Source organism: Lasioglossum baleicum, chromosome 6 (assembly GCF_051020765.1).
Source record: "Lasioglossum baleicum chromosome 6, iyLasBale1, whole genome shotgun sequence".
Classification (NCBI taxonomy): Eukaryota; Metazoa; Arthropoda; class Insecta; order Hymenoptera; family Halictidae; genus Lasioglossum; species Lasioglossum baleicum.
In genome coordinates this window covers 678,151-698,908 of record NC_134934.1, presented here as the reverse complement: position 1 = coordinate 698,908, position 20,758 = coordinate 678,151, and the positions used below count along the sequence as shown (strand labels likewise).

General features: G+C 38.9%; 2 protein-coding genes across 3 annotated transcripts; one reads left to right on the top strand and one right to left on the bottom strand.

The window, feature by feature from the left end:
- The first annotated feature begins 13 nt into the window (after positions 1-13).
- On the top strand, positions 14-11,489 carry Su(r) (dihydropyrimidine dehydrogenase su(r)). 2 transcript variants are annotated; one of them, XM_076425796.1, is made up of 17 exons: positions 14-155; positions 224-334; positions 2,114-2,446; positions 4,995-5,303; positions 5,375-5,698; positions 6,259-6,469; positions 6,702-6,886; positions 6,960-7,175; positions 7,242-7,406; positions 7,513-7,665; positions 7,737-7,857; positions 8,734-8,996; positions 9,070-9,246; positions 10,091-10,315; positions 10,411-10,568; positions 10,961-11,065; positions 11,217-11,489. In XM_076425796.1, the coding sequence occupies exons 1-16, from the start codon at positions 111-113 to the stop codon at positions 11,034-11,036; spliced, it is 3,072 nt and encodes a 1,023-aa protein (XP_076281911.1). In that variant the 5' UTR covers positions 14-110; the 3' UTR covers positions 11,037-11,065; positions 11,217-11,489. The 2 variants fall into 2 exon arrangements, with proteins under 2 accessions (XP_076281911.1, XP_076281910.1); XM_076425795.1 differs by having other exon boundaries at positions 11,212-11,489.
- LOC143209735 (phospholipase A2-like) lies at positions 10,309-20,700 on the bottom strand. The gene is made up of 5 exons (XM_076425807.1): positions 20,558-20,700; positions 19,064-19,323; positions 18,399-18,558; positions 16,023-16,175; positions 10,309-11,328 (listed from the first exon to the last, which is right to left on the bottom strand). The coding sequence occupies exons 2-5, from the start codon at positions 19,311-19,313 to the stop codon at positions 11,238-11,240; spliced, it is 654 nt and encodes a 217-aa protein (XP_076281922.1). The 5' UTR covers positions 19,314-19,323; positions 20,558-20,700; the 3' UTR covers positions 10,309-11,237.
- Between the last annotated feature and the right edge of the window lie 58 nt (positions 20,701-20,758).

Below are 20,758 nucleotides of genomic sequence, written 5' to 3'. Positions count from 1 at the left end.
GTAGCTCGAAGTAAGTTGCTTCAGTTACGAAGTTTACGAGTATTGCCCAACAGCTGTTATTTACACGAGAACCTGATCAGCTGTGCCGATTTCGTCATCGTTGAGAGATCATGGCAGCCTCCGTGATGGTCAGCAGAGACGTGGCTGACATCGAGGCAAGTGAGAATTCGCGCGATTCTGACGAATCGAATTGTCGTTTACATTGCACATTGTTCTTCCGCAGAATCTTCTAAGTCTGAATCCGACGATAAAGCCGTTCGCGAATTTGGTCCCATCGGCGCAGACGAAGGAGAACAAAAAGAAGTGGAAGAGGAACGTAAACGAAAAATGCAGCGTAAGTACACAAGAATGTACATATGTATAGTGGAGTACGAGAATATGGTGCGGTGGCATTTACAGGTTTTGCACTCGAAATTCACCCTTTTGCAAATCAATTTCAACCTTCTACGAATAAAGTATTTTAAATGTTTGGAAAAATATAAACGAATGTAAATGAATTTTATTCATTGAAAAGATATACATCAAGTACTTGTTTAAAAGTAATTTTATCAATTCATTGACTTTGTAATGTACGAAAAAACACTTTGTGTAGATGTATGTATGTATATTTAATACTGCAGCCATTTTCTGATTATATTAATAAATTTAAAAAATGACATGTATTTATTGAAGTATATTATTAGTATTGATATATATATATACATTATTTATTGCAGCCATTTTCTGATTAATCAATTTAAAAAATGACATGTATTTATTGAAGTATATTATTAATATTGATATATATTATTAATATCATTAATATTGAAGTCTATTATTAATCTAAATAAATAATTAATTTCAAATATGCTTAATGGGTGAAATTGATTTGGAAAAGGTTGCATATACAGTAAGGAGCATAACTGATTCCACTCTTATACAGGGTGTCCCAAAATTCGTGAAAATCCCGAAAGGGGGTGGTTCCTGAGACCATTCTAAGAGACATTTTCCTTTGCACCAAAGTCAACTGCGGCTTTGTTTAGGAGTTATTAACGAAAAACACGGACCAATCAGAGCGCGCCCTGGGCCGCCGCGCAGTCACGATGCGATGTCACGGCGTACCGCGACACTCGCTTGCCGGCGCGGCTTGGCGCGCCGGGCCTGGGCGCGCTCTGATTGGTCCGTGTTTTTCGTTAATAACTCCTAAACAAAGCCGCGGATAACATTTTTGCAAAGGAAAATGTCGCTTGAAATGGTCTCAGGAACCACCCCCTTTCGGGATTTTCACGAATTTTGGGACACCCTGTATAAATGGACCAAACGACTTCAATTTCTCTGTAAGGCTAGAAGAATTAGTTTAGTAAATGACGTCTAATAAATAAGTTGAAAAAAAGCATTTGGTCGGAATTGTGAAAAACAATACTAAAAATTGATTTTTACAACTTTTTTAGCTGGTCCAATAACGAAAATTTAAAAAATGTGTTTTGTCAACTGGTACAAATTATATACGCCCCGAAAATTTCATTGAAATTTGTTAATTGGTTTATGAATTATAAGCGATCAAAAATGGTAAAACTTGCCACTTTATGGTGCACTACAAATTACCACTTTTGATCGTTTATAATTCGCAAACCAATTAACCAATTTTAATGAAATTTTCAGAGCGTATATAATTTACAGCAGTTGACAAAACACATTTTTTTAAATTTTCGTTATTGGGCCAGCTAAAAAAGTTGTAAAAATCAATTTTTACTATTGTTTTTCACAATTCCGTCCAAATGCATTTATTCAACATATTTTTTACACATCATTTACTAAACTAATTCTTCTAGCCTTACAGAGAAATTGAAGCCGTTTGGTCCATTCATAAAAAAGTTGTCCTGATTTAAAGTGTGTGTGAGCAGTCATGCTCCATTTTCTCCACTAAATCTGTACCCTAGGAGAATGTCTTTTCGATTGCTGGCCTGTTAGTCGTCGATCGCTATCGTCCTGATTCTCAACCGCGATTGTAAGACCAGTGTTATCACGGTTATCAAATATTTGTAGAAAAATTATGTAAGAGGAAAGTCCGATATCCTCGATCAACGTCTACACTGATAACGATTTCTAATACGCGATAACAAACTGGTTACAGAAATGTCCGCCGTTGAAGAAGAACTTCGACGACATCAAGCACACTACGCTGAGCGAACGTGGCGCTCTCAAGGAAGCTGCGCGATGCTTGAAATGCACCGACGCGCCCTGCCAGAAGTCTTGCCCGACGCAGCTCGACATCAAGTCCTTTATCACCTCCATATCAAACAAGAATTATTATGGAGCCGCGAAGGCGATCCTTTCCGATAATCCTCTAGGGTTGACGTGCGGCATGGTCTGTCCTACCAGCGACCTTTGCGTGGGGGGATGCAACCTGCACGCGTCCGAAGAGGGGCCCATCAATATCGGTGGGCTTCAGCAGTTCGCTACAGACGTAAGATTACTCGGAAATAGAAAAGCTGGGTCATGCTGTTTCAGATCTATTAGGTTGTTGCAAATGAAATGGCCGTTTTGAATCTTTAACATAAACTTCTATTTTACAAGCTTTATTCATATTCCATTAATTGAAATAATTTACATCGACATCAATGCACTTCTTCCATCGTGATACAATTTGCCTCGATGCCTTTCTGGTAGAAATCCAACAAACGTGAGGCAATCAATTCATCAAATGCAGTTTTTACAGCACGTTCTTCTTTGAATATTTTTCCATTCAAGATGCCATCTAGGTGCTTGAAAAAAATAGTAACCAGTAGGTGACAGGTCAGGCGAATAAGGAGGGCGAGGAAGGACTTCACACTCTTCAACTCTGCTGCTAATTTTTTTACTGTTTTTTTCGCAATATTTGGTCGAGTATTATCGTGAAGCAATATTATACCACGTCTATTGACTAATGCCGACTGTTGAACACGCAGTGTTTTTCGTACATTATATCAATTTCCTGACAGTATTTATCAGCAATTATGGTTTCACGCAATTCCCTTTCAACTATCTGTTTTAAATCCAGATCTTTAATAGTTGCTGGCTTATGATCACGAGGCTCATTCTCCAGATTTGTGTCTCCGGAACGAAATTTTTCAAACCGACGCGACGCACAGTGGGACCTTTCGTCCAAATCGGAGACAAAATCAAAGAACTTTCGATAGAAATGAGGTAGAGCGATGAAATTTTTTAAAAATTAAAGCTGAAACTTGGCAGAATATGGGAAAAATAGGGAGATTGTGGTACGAACGTTTTATAACCTTGAGAAAATTCGTTAAACTTTCACAATTTCAAGAAAATTGCAGTTTTTTCAATACCACGTGCGGAAAATTTTTTTTTTAACATGCTACACAATCATTGCCCGTGGATTTTATCACGCTGATTTCAAATCTGGTCTCAAAATTTGTCTACGACCTCAGGATTTTGCAAGAAATCGATTTCTGTGAACAGAACTAATGTAATGATTCTTTCGTCGAAATGATTTGATAACCCACTAGTATAACCCTTTGCGGTCCTATGTCGAGTGTGACTCGACATCGCATTTCGTTCTGGCACGTCCTATGTCGAGTGTCACTCGACACGGAAAATTTTTTTTTTTTTTTTTTATTCTTCATTTCGTCTTATAGTATCATTATAAATGCTTTTCAAAGTAAACGGTACCAAGTGAATAAGCGCGACTGGGGCGAAATCTGTGCGGACCGGCTGGTACGAAATTGCGAATTCCGCGCGGACCGCAAAGGGTTAAAGGTATATTGTATTCTCATATATAAAACACAATAAAATTAAGCAAAGAGTGCCAGCGACAATCGCAGTGATATGCCGGGTGATCGTTCGTCAAGTGATATACGTCAAATAAACGTTCCTAATACTTCATTATGTTTAATTTTATTGTGTTTTATATATGAGAATACAATATACCTTTATAAACTAGTGGGTTATCAAATCATTTCGACGAAAGAATGATTACATTAGTTCTGTTCACAGAAATCGATTTCTTGCAAAATCCTGAGGTCGTAGACAAATTTTGAGACCAGATTTGAAATCAGCGTGATAAAATCCACGGGCAATGATTGTGTAGCATGTTAAAAAAAAAATTTTCCGCAAGCGGTATTGAAAAAACTGCAATTTTCTTGAAATTGTGAAAGTTTAACGAATTTTCTCAAGGTTATAAAACGTTCGTACCACAATCTCCCTATTTTTCCCATATTCTGCCAAGTTTCAGCTTTAATTTTTAAAAAATTTCATCGCTCTACCTCATTTCTATCGAAAGTTCTTTGATTTTGTCTCCGATTTGGACGAAAGGTCCCACTGTGCGATGCCTTATGGTCCGATCACTTGCTATACCTTCACCGAAAGCGGCATTTATGTTTTTCACTGCTTCAGACGCGGCATGTCCAACTTTGAACTCGCACAAGTAAATTATACGAATTTCCTTTTTTTCCATGGTGAACGAAAATCGATGTTGAATCATGTATACTGTACAATATTAATAATCTTATACACGCAAATTCATGTACGAGATATACATATACTTTTCAAATTGTACAACTTTAATTTCATCTGTCGTGGAAAAACTACAAAGGCTGGAAGTTTCAAATGTGATAAACGGTCATTTCAATTACAACAACCTAAGGCCTCGTACAGACTAGAACATTTCGACGAACAGCGCCGCGAACCGCGCATTTCAACGAACATTCCGATGAACATTTCGACGAACGGCGATCAGAACGGATTTGTGCTATTTCCAGATTTTCTTGCGAACAACTATGGGAGCTGCAGCGGCGTATACTACACAAAGAAATACAGAAAATGTTGGCAGTCTGTTGTCAGTCGAATGTTCTAGTCTGTATGAAGCCTAATATTTCACCAAAAGCTAAGCTACGCTGTGTCACGTTCTTCGATCATACAATTTCGAATTTCATCTATTCAATTTGTCCCAGTTCCCAGCATCACCCGGTGGAGATTTCCAATAGTAATTGGACAATTCGAATCGTCAACAGATCTTCAAGCAGATGAACATCCCACAAACGCGGATCCCAGGGCAAAGGGTTGCACACGCGGACATAAAAATTGCGCTGCTCGGCTGCGGTCCTGCCTCGCTTTCTTGCGCCACGTTCCTCGCGCGATTGGGTTACGACGACATCACGATTTTCGAAAAACAGTCCTACATCGGTGGTCTAAGTTCGTCGGAAATTCCGCAGTACCGTTTGCCGTACGAGGTCGTCAACTTCGAGGTGGACCTCGTCAAGGATTTAGGCGTGAAGATCGAGCTGAACAGATCCCTGTCTGAAAAGGATCTAACGATACAGGTGTTGGCACGCTTTCCTGACAATATGCGACCTCGAAGCAATGATGTTACATACAATTCTCATGATTTTAGGGTCTCCGAGATGACGGATACAAAGCCATTTTTCTGGGAATCGGTCTGCCGGAAGCGAAGACTAGTCCGATTTTCGCGAGCCTCACTGCGGAAATGGGATTCTACACGTCGAAGAGCTTTCTACCGAAAGTGGCAAGGGGTAGCAAGCCAGGATTATGTCAATGCAAGAGTTATCAGCTGCCCTCTCTTCATGGGAACGTTGTGGTCCTCGGAGCTGGAGATACGGCTTTCGATTGCGCCACTTCCGCTCTGAGATGCGGCGCTAGGAAGGTCTTTGTGGTGTTTAGGAAAGGGTTCACGAATGTTCGAGCCGTTCCTGAAGAGGTAACGGTGGTGGAATTGCCTACAGCAGGGAGTTCCAACTTGTAGCTCGCGAGTTATACATTTATCTTGCAATTCAGCTTCGCAATTCACATCCTACTATTGTAAACTGTGGAAAAAATGCGACGAACTGTTGAGTAAGAAGGCTATATGAACTGAGAGCACTCAGGTGTTGAAAATATAAAGATGGATTCAGTTATGGGCCTACCTCAAAAGAATAAGTATGGCGCAAGGATGCAATGCGTCACTTGTAATCATCCAATGCGCAACAAGTTGGCCACCCCTGTTCTACTGCAACGATGAAGCCTAAGAGTGGGGGAAGAAAGAACCTAAGCGGGGGAAAGGTGCCGCGTATGACTCGCGAGCTACAAGTTGAAACTGCCTGGCCTACAGTATACTCTTGTTTCTAGAATTTCTGTGTGTGTGAACGCTCTTCTTCTCATCGAAATTGGTCTAAATATTAGGTGAGGAATTGTTCCACTCACCTAACGTCTAGATCAATTTTAGTGAGAAGAAGAGCGAACAGAAAATGTAGAAAGATGAATATTTTTACGTACATTCAGCTCGAGCTAGCGAGGATAGAGAAATGCGAGTTCATCCCCTTCCAATTTCCGAGGCAAGTGATCACTCGCAACGGGAAAATAGTCGCGATAGAATTCTGTCGAACAGAGGAAACGGAGAATGGCGACTGGGTGGAGGACGAGGATCAAGTGTGCAGACTGAAAGCGGACTTCGTCATATCGGCATTTGGATCTGGACTGCAGGACACCAGCGGTGAGGACACTCATCGGAGTTGATCTATGAGCGTTGTAGAAAAAACACAAGTGTTTACATTGTATAATAGCAGTTTTACTATTATATTTTACTGTTATATGGTCACCACGATTTTTGAAAATTGTCTCCCAACGTTGTACAAGCTTGTGAATTCCAGAAAAGAAGGAAGAACTCCTGCAATCGCTCAGTTCATAGTCCTTGTGAGAGAACTACAAAAAGAAATGTTTTTCAGTGATGAACGCGATGGCGCCGGTTAAGCTAAACAAATGGAATCTACCGGAAATGAACGAAGAGACTATGAGCACCTCCGTGCCAGGGGTCTTCTGCGGCGGAGACCTCGCCGGCGTTGCAAACACCACCGTCGAATCTGTGAACGATGGGAAAGCAGCGGCATGGTACATGCATACATTCATTCAGGTCACTTTTCCGGCGATTTCATTGTATTTCCGTTCTCCAAGATATCGTTACGATATTCATTGTTTATCTGTAGAATTCTCACGGTTTGGAAGTAGCCGAAGTTCCCCAGCTACCCAAGTTTCACACTCCAATCGATGATGTTGACGTATCGGTGAAAATGTGCGGCATGAAGTTCGAGAATCCTTTTGGTCTTGCTTCTGCACCGCCTTGCACCTCCAGTGCCATGATCAGGCGAGCCTTTGAAGCAGGCTGGGCCTACACTGTCACGAAGACGTTCTCCCTGGACAAGGTATACCTTGCGATGATTGTTACAATATCTTGAATCTATATAAATATTTTGAATCTCATTTTTCAGGACCTGGTCACGAACGTGTCACCAAGAATAATTAAAGGCACCACTTCTCGCCACCATTATGGTCCTGAACAAGGCAGCTTCCTCAATATCGAGCTGATATCCGAGAAAACGGAAGCCTACTGGTGCCAAAGCATCACGGAGCTGAAGAAAGACTTCCCGAGCAAGGTTTCTGATTATAATCCTTTGCGCTCGGAGCTATTTTCATTCTAAAACCAAAATTTTCTTCCGAAGCAATAATGCTGATGTTAACGAAATCTCTGTTCGTCTTTAGATCATCATAGCTAGCATCATGTGCACTTACAACAAGGCAGATTGGACGGAACTCGCTCAGAAGGCTGAAGCTGCTGGGTCCGACGCGTTGGAATTGAATCTGTCTTGTCCACACGGGATGGGAGAGTCTGGTATGGGACTGGCCTGCGGACAAGTACGGTTATTGTAATATTCATCCATCGTATTCCCGGTTTGCTGATCACTATAGCTACTGTTGCATTTCAGGATCCTGTGTTGGTGAGGAACATCTCGGAGTGGGTGCGAGAGGCTGTAAAAATACCGTTCTTCATCAAATTGACTCCAAACATCACCGATATAGTCTCCATCGCGAAAGCAGCCTACGAAGGTCGGTACCTTCATCATGCGTGAGAGATAGTCCTTAGAAAACTATTACATCCTTACATCATCGTGTCGGTCATACATACGCGACGTTCACGATCTTGCAATTTACTTAAAGACAGCGAAATTAATGTTATACAGTTCCCTACTCAATGATATGCACCCTTAAAGTCATAGTATATGTATACTGTATAATACACTCCTCAAAAGAATGAACTTGTGCGAACCCGAAAAATTGGCCCCATTTTACGTGATCATAACTCCGTCAAAAATTGCCGTATCGATATCGTTAAACAATGGTTTGAAAGCCTGAAACCTCTAGTTTCAGATGTTCTGTTTCATATTGTTGCTTTTTTATAAAGTTATAGCGAGATGAAGACAACATTGACGGTTATCAAAAATTTTGTGCAACTTTGGAACATCACACGGGGAGCAACAAATTGAAAAAACAAAAGGAGTGCCTTGAAGAGAAAGAAACGCTCTTTCTATTGGTTTCTTGCACAAGATTCTACGATAATTTTTTCGCTTACTGGAGCCAGTTAATGTTAAAAAGCCCATATTCACTTCAATGTTGAATAACTCGAATAAAAAAAATCGCACAATATTCAACAACCACACAATTTACACAGGAAAGATAGCCCTTCCAAATGATATCAACGCGATTTATCAAAAAAATTTGTTACTCTCCGTGTTGTACCTGAATTGCAACAAACTGAAGTGAAACAGGAGTTTATTTTCTTTCTTAATATGTTTAATAGGTTGAAAAGAATAAGTAGTATTTTAAAATTCTTCTAACGCTTTTACTGTTTTAAATTGCACCTACTCATTTTTGTTCTAAATACATAAAATGTCTAATAATAGCTAATGCAACGTTTTACTTCAGGCCGAGCTGACGGAGTGTCCGCCATAAACACAGTGCAAGGTTTGATGGGTTTGTACGCGGATGGAACCCCTTGGCCAGCCGTCGGTGTCCAAAAAGCCACCACCTATGGGGGTATGTCGGGGAATTCGACGAGACCGCAAGCCTTGAGAGCAGTGTCCTCCATAGCTGAGGCTCTTCCAGGGTTCCCTATACTCGGCATAGGCGGTATAGACTCCGCGGACGTTGCTCTTCAGTTTCTCCATTGCGGTGCCTCCGTTCTGCAGGTGAATCTATGACGATGACCCACCGAATCTCCCTTTAGAGATACAGTTCTTATCATGCCGATTGTTGAACCAGGTCTGCAGCGCTATACAAAATCAAGACTTCACTCTAATCCACGATTACGTGACCGGTTTGAAAGCGTTGCTGTACTTGAAGAGCCTGGAACAGGTGAAAGACTGGGATGGCCAGAGTCCACCGACTTTTAAACACCAAAAAGGGAAACGGATTTCCCTGCAACATGCTCTCGGCAAAGTAAGCATATTTTCTCGAAGGTAAAACGCGAAAACTTATGTACAGAGTATTCTCAGTATTCTACAGAAAATTATAGATTGAATGTTATCTGTGCGAGGCTTTTCTTTCGCAGAAAATCGAGCTTTCATCACATATTTTCAAGATTATTTCCTAATTTTTGAAAGTAATGTAATGTAATCTAATATTAATTTTGCTTCGGATTATACAGGGTGGTCCATCTAAGCATCTCCTTCATTCGTGATGATATAACAAATGTTTTTAAAGCAATGTAAATAGTATCACAAGGCGAATGCTTTGCATATGTAATTATTTTCTCAAGGTCTTTTCTCCGGAGTTTTGAAGGACGTCGATATTTTGTTTTCCTGAATGCGTTTTAGTGGCAACTAGAAAATGCAAGAAAAACATGTGTATGTACATACTATCACAAGAAAAAAAATATCGATGACCTTAGAAACTCCAGAAAGAATTATCTTGAGAGCTAAAAATAATATTTGCGAAGCATTAAACCTTGTGATACCATTTACGTTGCATTGAAAACATTCGTTATGTTATTTGGTTATATCTACACGGACCACCCTGCATAGGAACACCATATTGAAGAGTCAGGTATTTTCGACTGCTATCGAAATCTTTATGCAAAATAAAAGCTTCCTGCCTGAATTGCAACAAACTGGAACGAAATAAAAATTTATTTTCTTTCCTAATATCTTTAATAGATTGAAAATAATACGACAGTATTTTTAAATTTGTCTAACGAGCTTGCTGTTTTAAATTACACCTACCCCTTTTTGCCATAAATGCATAAAATACGCTGTCTAGCCATAACATTTCATCTGCATTTTAGAATGTACCTTACTTCGGAGCGTACCAGGAGCTGCGGGAGCAGAAAATCGCCGAGATCAAAGCGAATTCGAATCCATTAGATGAGCTTGTCGCGACCACGAGGCCCGCTCCACTTCCGGTTGAACCTGTACCGTCTATAAAAGACGTTATTGGCAAAGCTGTGAGCCATATCGGACCGTACAAACAGCTAGACAACAAACAGCAAGTTGTGGCATTGATAGACGATGTATGTTACCACAAAGTTGCGCTATTTACTCTTTATCTTCTTCGTTGATAACAGCTACTTGTAATGCTAACATTTTTAATTATTTTAATTGGCAGGATATGTGTATAAACTGTGGGAAATGTTACATGGCCTGCGCCGATTCCGGCTACCAAGCAATCCACTTCGATACAGACACTCACATTCCGAAAGTGACCGACGATTGCACTGGCTGCAATCTCTGCCTCTCTGTATGTCCCATCATCGATTGCATAACGTAAGGCTTCTGTTCAGGTTTTTTATAATGTTCTTCCGAGCACGATAACATACTTGGAAATCTTTTTACCGGGAATCGAGACAGTTGTAGAAATTAATAGGTTTTACATAAAACATGGATGGAACATATCTTTAAGAAACGATCTCTCATTAAACGTTCCTCACTGTACGGACGTTAAAGTATTAGTTTGAATAGAATTAAGATACCGACATTGCTGTATAACAAGAACTCATTTTTTTATTAATGCTAAGTACGTCAGCATCATTGTAAGCACGTAAGGCATAACGTTAAATTATTATTCTGAATAATTTTGTGTTACTTACGTGTATAATGTATGTATATGTATACGTTTCAGCAATTACCTGTTTTTTTACAATGACTATATTTTTCAGAATGGTGCCTAAAACAATACCACACGTGATTAAACGGGGAATTCCGCCAAAGAACACGTTCGAGATCCCGATTTAAGTACCATATGCTCGTGCATTATGCATTCCGTAAGTGATTTCTGATATAATCTTTATTTATTAGCCCTTGAGCATTAAATAACGTTGAATGTTGTCGCATGTACTGTTTATTATTATTACATATTGTGTCATTATACTTAATGTAATATCACACAGTAGTATATTAAAATTTTTAGAGCAGAGTTCGGAGATAAGGGAAAGTTCAGAAATCTGGATTGTCGAACCACTCGTATTCTTCAGGTGCGCTAGTGTCGAAAATGTATTGCGTGCATTTTTTGTCCGCAAAAATCTTCCTGAAATTAACATATTCTCTAAAACTGGAATTCTTTGCGGGTGATATATACATAAGTAGACTGCGGATCTTTATGTAAAATAAAAATTGTTTCAATCAATTATGTGCAAAGAACAGGAGCCAAATAAATGAATGTTCTCAAATTCTTTCATTGTAATGAAAGGTGTGACGAGTATCCTAATTTTTCTCATAAATGCATCAAAACCGCCTCCTGAAAGTTAGCCCCCCCACTTGTTAAATTAAATAATTTCAACAATTGTGCTGAGTTGTGCTAAGATTGTGCTAAAGTATTACTTCATAAAAATAATAAATAAAGAAGTTATGGTAAATAATCGTTTTGGACATCTAATTAACGTTTAAATTAGTAACAATTATCCAAACAGCATATAATTATATATCTGACAATGAGTTGTGCTAGCCTAGCACAAGTCAGCACAACTTCCGATTTCTCCAGCACAACGATATAAAAGGCAATTTACTTTTTAGGGTCTTTGCCCACTAGACACCTCCTCTGCCTACCTGCGCCATCGCTCCGTCCCCGTTTTCTATATCTAGCAAATAACTAGAATCTTACTAGATTTTCGATCGAAAAAGTGGGTCTGCGCGAATCGGTTGTTTGTCCTTATTTGAGCAGATTTTGGGCTGGCTGAGGGCTCATTCTAAAGAGAATGGTTCATCACACACGGGTCTGGTCATAATATAAGTCAAAAAGTCTTTTGGAGACAGAAAAATGCATTGAAATCTGCTGGTTTTTTTCCTAGATTTTTACTCTACTTTGGACACTCATATTATTAGATATAAACATAATCTCGTTAAAATCATGACCAGACCCGTGTGTGATGAACCTTCCTCTTTCGAATGAGGTCTCACCCAGCCCACAATACTACCCCCTTAAGGGGCTAGTCTACCCTCGATTTGTAACTAGAAAATTACTAGAATCTTACTAGATTTTGGGTCGAAAATATGGGTTTCGTACTAAACGTTGTTTGACCTTATTAGAACAAATTGTGGGCTGTGTGAGGGCTCATTCGAAAAAGGAAGGTTAGACGCAGCGCGCTTTTCTCATCTCATAAGTCAAAAAAGTCTTTTAGAGACAGAAAATGCATTGAAATCTGCGGATTTTTTTCCTAGATTTTTTCTCTACTTTGGGCCCTCATATTATTAATTATTAACATAATCTCGTTAACCTCGTGAGAAAAGCGCGCTGCGTCTAACCTTCCTCTTTCGAATGAGCCCTCACACAGCCCACAATTTGTTCTAATAAGGTCAAACAACGTTTAGTACGAAACCCATATTTTCGACCCAAAATCTAGTAAGATTCTAGGTATTTTCTAGTTACAAATCGAGGGTATACTAGCCCCATAAGGGGGTAGTATACCCTCGATTTGTAACTAGAAAATACCTAGAATATTACTAGAAAAATGGCTCGAAACATGGGTTTGCTGGTTTTCAGTTAGTGTCCTTATTTGAGCAAATTTTGGGCTGGGTGAGGGCTCATTCGAAAGAGGAAGGTTCACCGCAGGGGGCTCTGGTCATGAGGTTAACGAGAATATGTTTATATCTAATAATATTAGTGTCCAAAGTAGAGTAAACATCTAGGAAAAAAAACCAGCAGATTTCAATGCATTTTTCTGTCTCCAAAAGTCTTTTTGGCTGATGGGATGACCAGAGCCCCCTGCGGTGAACCTTCCTCTTTCGAATGAGCCCTCACCCAGCCCAAAATTTGCTCAAATGAGGACACTAACTGAAAACCAGGAAACCCATGTTTCGACCCCTTTTTCTAGTAAGATTCTAGTTATTTGCTAGATATTTGCTATTTACTAGGATCTTACTAGATTTTGGGTCGAAAACATGGGTTTCCTGGTTTTCACTTAGTGTCCTTATTTGAGCAAATTTTGGGCTGGGTGAGGGCTCATTCGAAAGAGGAAGGTTCACCGCATGGGGCTCTGGTCATCCCATCAGTCAAAAAGTCTTTTGGAGACAGAAAAATGCATTGAAATCTGCTGGTTTTTTTTCCTAGATTTTTACTCTACTTTGGACACTAATATTATTAGATATAAACATATTCTCGTTAACCTCATGACCAGAGCCCCCTGCGGTGAACCTTCGTCTTTCGAATGAGCCCTCACCCAGCCCAAAATTTGCTCAAATAAGGACACTAACTGAAAACCAGCAAACCCATGTTTCGAGCCATTTTTCTAGTAAGATTCTAGGTATTTTCTAGTTACAAATCGAGGGTAGACTAGCCCCTTAAGGGGGTAGTCTACCCTCGATTTGTAACTAGAAAATTACTAGAATCTTACTAGATTTTGGGTCGAAAATATGGGTTTCGTACTAAACGTTGTTTGACCTTATTAGAACAAATTGTGGGCTGTGTGAGGGCTCATTCGAAAGAGGAAGAATAGACGCAGCGCGCTTTTCTCACGAGGTTAACGAGATTATGTTAATAACTAATAATATGATGGCCCAAAGTCGAGAAAAAATCTAGGAAAAAATCCCGCAGATTTCAATGCATTTTCTGTCTCTAATAGACTTTTTTGGCTTATGAGATGAGAAAAGCGCGCTGCGTTGAACCTTCCTCTTTCGAATGAGCCCTCACACAGCTCAAAATATGCTCGTATAAGGTCAAACAACGTTTAGTTCCGAACCCATTCTTTCTAGTAAGATTCTAGTTATTTGCTAGATATTTGCTATTTACTAGAATCTTACTAGATTTTGGGTCGAAAAAATGGGTTCGGAACTAAACGTTGTTTGACCTTATACGAGCATATTTTGAGCTGGGTGAGGGCTCATTCTAAAGAGGAAGGTTCAACGCAGCGCGCTTTTCTCATCTCATAAGTCAAAAAAGTCTATTAGAGACAGAAAATGCATTGAAATCTGCGGGATTTTTTCCTAGATTTTTTCTCGACTTTGGGCCATCATATTATTAGTTATTAACATAATCTCGTTAACCTCGTGAGAAAAGCGCGCTGCGTCTATTCTTCCTCTTTCGAATGAGCCCTCACACAGCCCACAATTTGTTCTAATAAGGTCAAACAACGTTTAGTACGAAACCCATATTTTCGACCCAAAATCTAGTAAGATTCTAGGTATTTTCTAGTTACAAATCGAGGGTAGACTAGCCCCTTAAGGGGGTAGTCTACCCTCGATTTGTAACTAGAAAGGAACTAGAATCTTACTAGAAAAATGGCTCGAAACATGGGTTTGCGCGATGTCGGTTTTCGTCCTTATTTCAGAAAATTTTGGGCTGAGCGAGGGCTTATTCTAAAGAGGAAGGTTAAACACACTGCGCCCTGGTTACGAGGTCAACGAGATTATGTTTATAACTAATAATATGAGGGCCCAAAGTAGAGAAAAAATCTAGGAAAAAAACCAGCACATTTCAATGCATTTTTCTGTCTCCAAAAAACTTTATGACTTATGAGATGACCAGGGCGCAGCGCGTTGAACCTTCCTCTTTAGAATGAGCCCTCACACAGCCCAAACTTTGCTCAAATAAGGACAAAAACCGACAGCGCGCAGACCCACTTTTTCGATCGAAAATCTGGTAAGATTCTAGTTATTTGCTAGATATTTGCTATTTACTAGGATCTCACTAGATTTTGGGTCCGAAAAAGTGGGTCTGCGCGCTGTCGGTTTTTGTCCTTATTTGAGCAAAGTTTGGGCTGTGTGAGGGCTCATTCTAAAGAGGAAGGTTCAACGCGCTGCGCCCTGGTCATCTCATAAGTCATAAAGTCTTTTGGAGACAGAAAAATGCATTGTAATCTGCTGGTTTTTTTTCCTAGATTTTTTCTCTACTTTGGACACTAATATTATTAGTTATAAACATAATCTCGTTAACCTCGTAACCAGGGCGCAGTGTGTTTAACCTTCCTCTTTAGGATAAGCCCTCACTCAGCCCAAAATTTTCTGAAATAAGGACGAAAACCGACAGCGCGCAAACCCATGTTTCGAGCCATTTTTCTAGTAAGATTCTAGTTCTTTTCTAGTTACAAATCGAGGGTATACTACCACCCAGTGGACTGGAATGATTGTAAGGACTTTCAGGAAGCCCGAGATTTTTTCCGGAAGTTTCCAATTACAAATGATGCCGCTGAAAGAGCTGTGAGCTTAGGCGAAGTAAAAAACGAAGAAAACTTTCAGAACCTTCTCTTGGTCAGTCAGCATACACGGAGAGCTATGCCCATCCCAAGTAGCCACGTACGTCCCTAAAACGTACGTTTCAGGTCCAGTTCACGTCCAAACGTCCTACGTCCATTCTGCGTACGTTTTAGGGACGTACGTGGCTGCACGTGGCTACTTGGGATGAAAACATTGACCAAAAATTCATTTTCAACAAACCTTTTTTCTGTTTAAAAATTGTATTATATAAATAAATTGTGTGATTATATTCTGTTATTGTGAAACTTATCTATTGTAAGTAGTTTTTCACTCAAAACGACAATAATGTTAAATATTTTTAAATTTTACAGAATATCTCCTAACTTTGAGCCTCTTGAGGCAGGGTTTAGAATAATCCGATTAGGCTAATATTTTACACACTTACTTAGAACATGAAAAGGAATAAAATTAGAGGGCGTCCTAACATTTTATCTCACCTTTGTCTTTTAAGGGACACCCTAGTGGGGGGCTAACTTCTAGGAAGCATCAAAACCGCAGTCTAGATATAAGATTAAGTGGTAAGAATTGTATTACCTTGAGTATTTTTGGCAACCAATGATGGGATAATTCTCGTCGAAGCATTGGGGCCTCAAAATGTTAAAGTAGGTGGTTCCAATTTCCTTAGATATGATCGACGAAGCGTTCTTCAGGCAGCTGTAGAACTCATGGTCGCAATGGCAGAGCGATCTGTGAATGAAATCAAAATATGTTTAACCACGGATCTCAATGACAAAAGAAAAATTTTCTGTATTAATTACAGGAAACAGAAGCCATATACGTTTCTTTCTTTTCCTTAGACATTTAATTTTGTCTTGAGAAACCTCAACGAAAAAATGCATCTTGAAATGGACTACCTGTCCTGTGTATTGCTATATTTCCATTTCTTTATAAACTTTTTTGTTATTGTTACGAAATTTAATCTTCCACTTTAGTCCAGTCAATGCTCATAAGAGGGGTGTAGAGGGAAATGGAAGGAACACAAGTTTTAACTTTGGGACTTTGTTTGAACTAGTTAGGAGATAAACATACTAAAAGTCCCCACTCCTAGGAGGTGAGGTCCTTTTTCGGTTTTCCGCTTATATCTCTGAAACTATGCGTCCTAGCGATAAGACCATTCTATACAAAATTAAAGCTGACAAAATGTGCCACAAGATTGATTCCATTCAGTTTTTCGTTATATCCATATTCCATAGTTTCCGAGATATCCGCGCTCAAAGTTCACTAATTATGAAAAAGAAAATAGCCGGGTGAAATTCGCCCCCGACGGGATTTTAATCGAGCTTGAACCATTCGATGGGTTACCCAAAAAGACCCTTCTCTGACAAGTTTCAACCGCATATCTCATCTGTAAGGGTAGTTATTGAGAAAAATCGAAATGCCAGTTTTTGGCCCATTTCATCAGTGTAACTTAGGAAAAACGCCGAAAAAAGTGGTTTTTATTTTTTTCAACATTGTTGCACCAATCACAAAAATCTGAAAAAAATTGAGCATAATACTTTTGATAATATCTCATTGCTAAATTAATTCTGAAGTGGTACGAGACCTACTTTTATATGAAATCTGCATTTTTCGATTTTTTTCGTGTTTTTCATTTTTTACAACCATATAGTTTGCAACGGAAAAATCTGGAAATGATACCTAATATGCGGCTTGGTATCCGAAATGTGTCAGATTTTTTTCAGGATTTTTAATCTATATATATAAAAGCGAAGTCCTGACTCACCTATCAACGCCCAGGCTAAACCCTTGGACTTAGAAAGCTGAAATTTTGCACAGAGGTTTCCCTTATGATCTATGCAAGAGATAAGAAAGGATATTTCGAAATTCAATCCCCAAGGGGGTGAAAAGGGGTTACAACGTTTGTATGAGGAATATTTTGTTCGTGGTCGGATTTACTTCGTACTTGGTCTTAATGCTCTTTGATATAATTAATCAAACACCTATTTCGGCATTTTAAAAAATTGAACCCTTAAGGGGGTGAAAAGGGGTTGCAACGTTTGTATGAGGAATATTTTGTTCGTGGTCGGATTTACTTCATACTTGGTCTTAATGCTCTTTGACATAATTAATCAAACACCTGTTTCGGCATTTTAAAAAATTGAACCCCCAAGGGGGTGAAAAAGGGTTGCAACGTTTGTATGAGGAATATTTTGTTCGTGGTCGGATTTACTTCATACTTGGTCTTAATGCTCTTTGATATAATTAATCAAACACCTATTTCGGCATTTTAAAAAATTGATCCCCTAAGGGAGTGAAAAGGGGTTTTGAAATCTAAGATTGCGGCATGACATAAAATTAAAACTCTATAGGGGTGAATGGGGGGTTAAAAGGTTTTATATGGAGATACAATATCAATTTCCGAGGGCATTAAACGGTTTTCTGTGCGAGCGAAGCCGCGGGCAAAAGCTAGTTGTCAATAAATAGGGAAAATGGGCCAAAAACTGGCATTTCGATTTTTCTCGATAACTATATACCCTTACAGATGAGATCTGGGGCTGAAACTTGTCAGAGAAGGGTCTTTTTGGGTAACCCATCGAATGGTTCAAGCTCGATTAAAATCCCGCCGGGGGCGAATTTCACCCGGCTATTTTCTTTTTCATAATTAATGAAAATTTTTTCATAAACTATGCGAGATAGCGAAAAACTGAATGCAATCAATCTTGTGGCACATTTTGTCAGCTTTAATTTTATATAGAATGGTCTTATCGCTAGGACGCATAGTTTCAAAGATATAAGCGGAAAACCGAAAAAGGGCACCTTCCACGTGCACCCCGCTCATCTCCTAGGAGTGAGGACTTTTAGTATGTTTACCTCCTAACTAGTCCAAACACAGACCCAAAGTTAAAAATTGTGTTCCTTCCATTTCCCTCTACAACTTTTCGTTGACTGGACTACTTAACTTAATCTCACCTTGTAAAAATGCCGTTGTTAATCAGGCCATGCGCTTGTGATTGCGCTGCAATGGTATTATTGCAATGATCGTGGTTCCTGCAGCAGGCATCCGTTCTCTTAAAAACTCCAAGATCGGCTTCATTCTTTGCTATATCACCGTCACCGCACCAGCGAGTTCCTAAAGTTACACGTACCGCAAATTTTATAAATAGCAACAGTATTGTTCAATAATAATTAAGCCGTAAATCAATTGTGAGTTCAGTCATTTAAATTCTTCATATCAGCTTCATTTCCAATGTTTCTGATCGTATAATGTAATTTTACATTCGAGGTCCACAAAGAATAATGAAACGATATCGGAAAAGGCGAAAGATTAAACCAGCAGACCATCGATTTAATGCGACGAATAGAAAACAGCGGAACAATTTAAATGTTTTGTCAAATCAAGTTGTGTAACAAACGTTTTGTATCGTTCTTATAGTCACGTTTGTTATGAACGCATAAAGTACGCAGTGTTTCGCGAATAAGCACGCTCGCATTAAATAACAAACTGCAAATGACCAGTCCTATAATTACATAAATTGCGTTACATCCGTCGGAAATTAGCGAATCAACAGATATCTCTCTTGAGATCTCAGGGAACTCGTACCCATTGTATTTTTTATAAAAGATTAGTCACGTACCTGGGAATATTAGTCTAATTTTATCTTTGTACTGGTTCAAAACGTTGCTGAGGGTACTATTCTGCCCTTTGATGTTGGATAACAGTGGAATATTCGTGATCTGTTGCTCGAGCTTTCGTCCAGAAGTTGAGAGGGCGATCAGGAATTTCTCCAAGAGACTGACGTAAGTGGTCTTGGGCTGGGTAAAATAATCACATCTTCCGCCACCGATGATGAAGAGGACCGAGAAGAGTAGCAAATACCTGGACATCTTTGCACTGCTGCATATTCAATTTTCGAATAATTTCTAATCGGAAATCTTGCGACTTTAACACTGTACCTATCGTTGAACCTGATCAGTTTCGCAACGCAATAGCATTTGGAAGTCCCTGTTTCACATACACGTACTTCGGTACGTGTCATTTCAAGTATACACGGAATTTGGCGAAATAGACAACCGCGGAATTTCGTGAAATCATATACAGTGGGTGTACAAAGTATTCGTACACCTTCTAAAAACTAATAACTTTTTTATAATTGTACCAAACAACCTGATCTTTTATAGTCAATTAGAAGTATTGGTTTACGAAATGATATGCGAAGATTTTCCAAATAATTGTAATTTACAAGGTTAAATGCAAAAATAAAAAAGGCATTTTTTAAAACTTTTTTCTTTGGGCCCTTAATAAAAATTTAAAATATATATTTTGCAGATCTATGTTAGTTATACACATACTGAAAATTTCATCGAAATCGGTTGACGCAGGAAAAAACGACAAGCATCGAAAGATGGACGATTCTGTTTATTTTAAGCAGAAACTGATCAAACGTCGTGTAAAACTTCGATTTTCACCATTTTTAACCGCTTGTAGCTCGTATGTATGTTGATCGATTTCGATGAAATTTAAAGCGTGTGTATAACTAACGTTGATCCACAAAACACATATTTTAAATTTTCATTAAGGGGCCCAAATAAAAAAGTTTTAGAAATTGCCTTTTTTATTTCTGCATGTAACCTTGTAAATTATAATTTTTGGAAAATTTTTCTTGCATATCATTTCGTAAACCAATGCTTCTAATTGATTATAAAAACTCAGGTTGTTTGGCATGATTATAAAAAAGTTATTAGCTTTTTAAAAGGTGTACGAATACTTTGTACATCCACTGTATCAATGTTCTAACAATTATACAAATTAAAATGAGGATGCCCTAAAGTACGTGTGTTATTAATACACGATCAAACCCTCGATCGGATATCGCAAACCAGTAAGACGCTCTCAATAACGCGACCAGTCGTTTCTTTGAGACTGTTGTTTAATTATCCAAGATTGATTATTAATTGTAAAGATGCATCCATGAAGACAACTTCATTTATAAGCACGTTCTCGTTATTCTGATAAAGTAATGTAAAACAGCCACTTTCAGTGTTCAGTAAACCTTGCGTTTTAATTTCTTAAGAAACTAATCAATAGACTTCCAGTAGGTAAAGCGTTAATACAGTTTCAGTGCGCGTACCTGAATGTTTTGACGGCTCCGATACTGTGTTATATCAAGCGGATCGACGACTGCCGTTCCGCCGCTGCTTCGCGAACTTTTATTTGCCAGCTTATGCCACAAAGCTCGGAAAACGACGGACGTTATATATACACATTAGTTATTAAGTATCCATTAAATGGAATTCAAAAACATTAGTATGATACATCTACTGGTGGCACA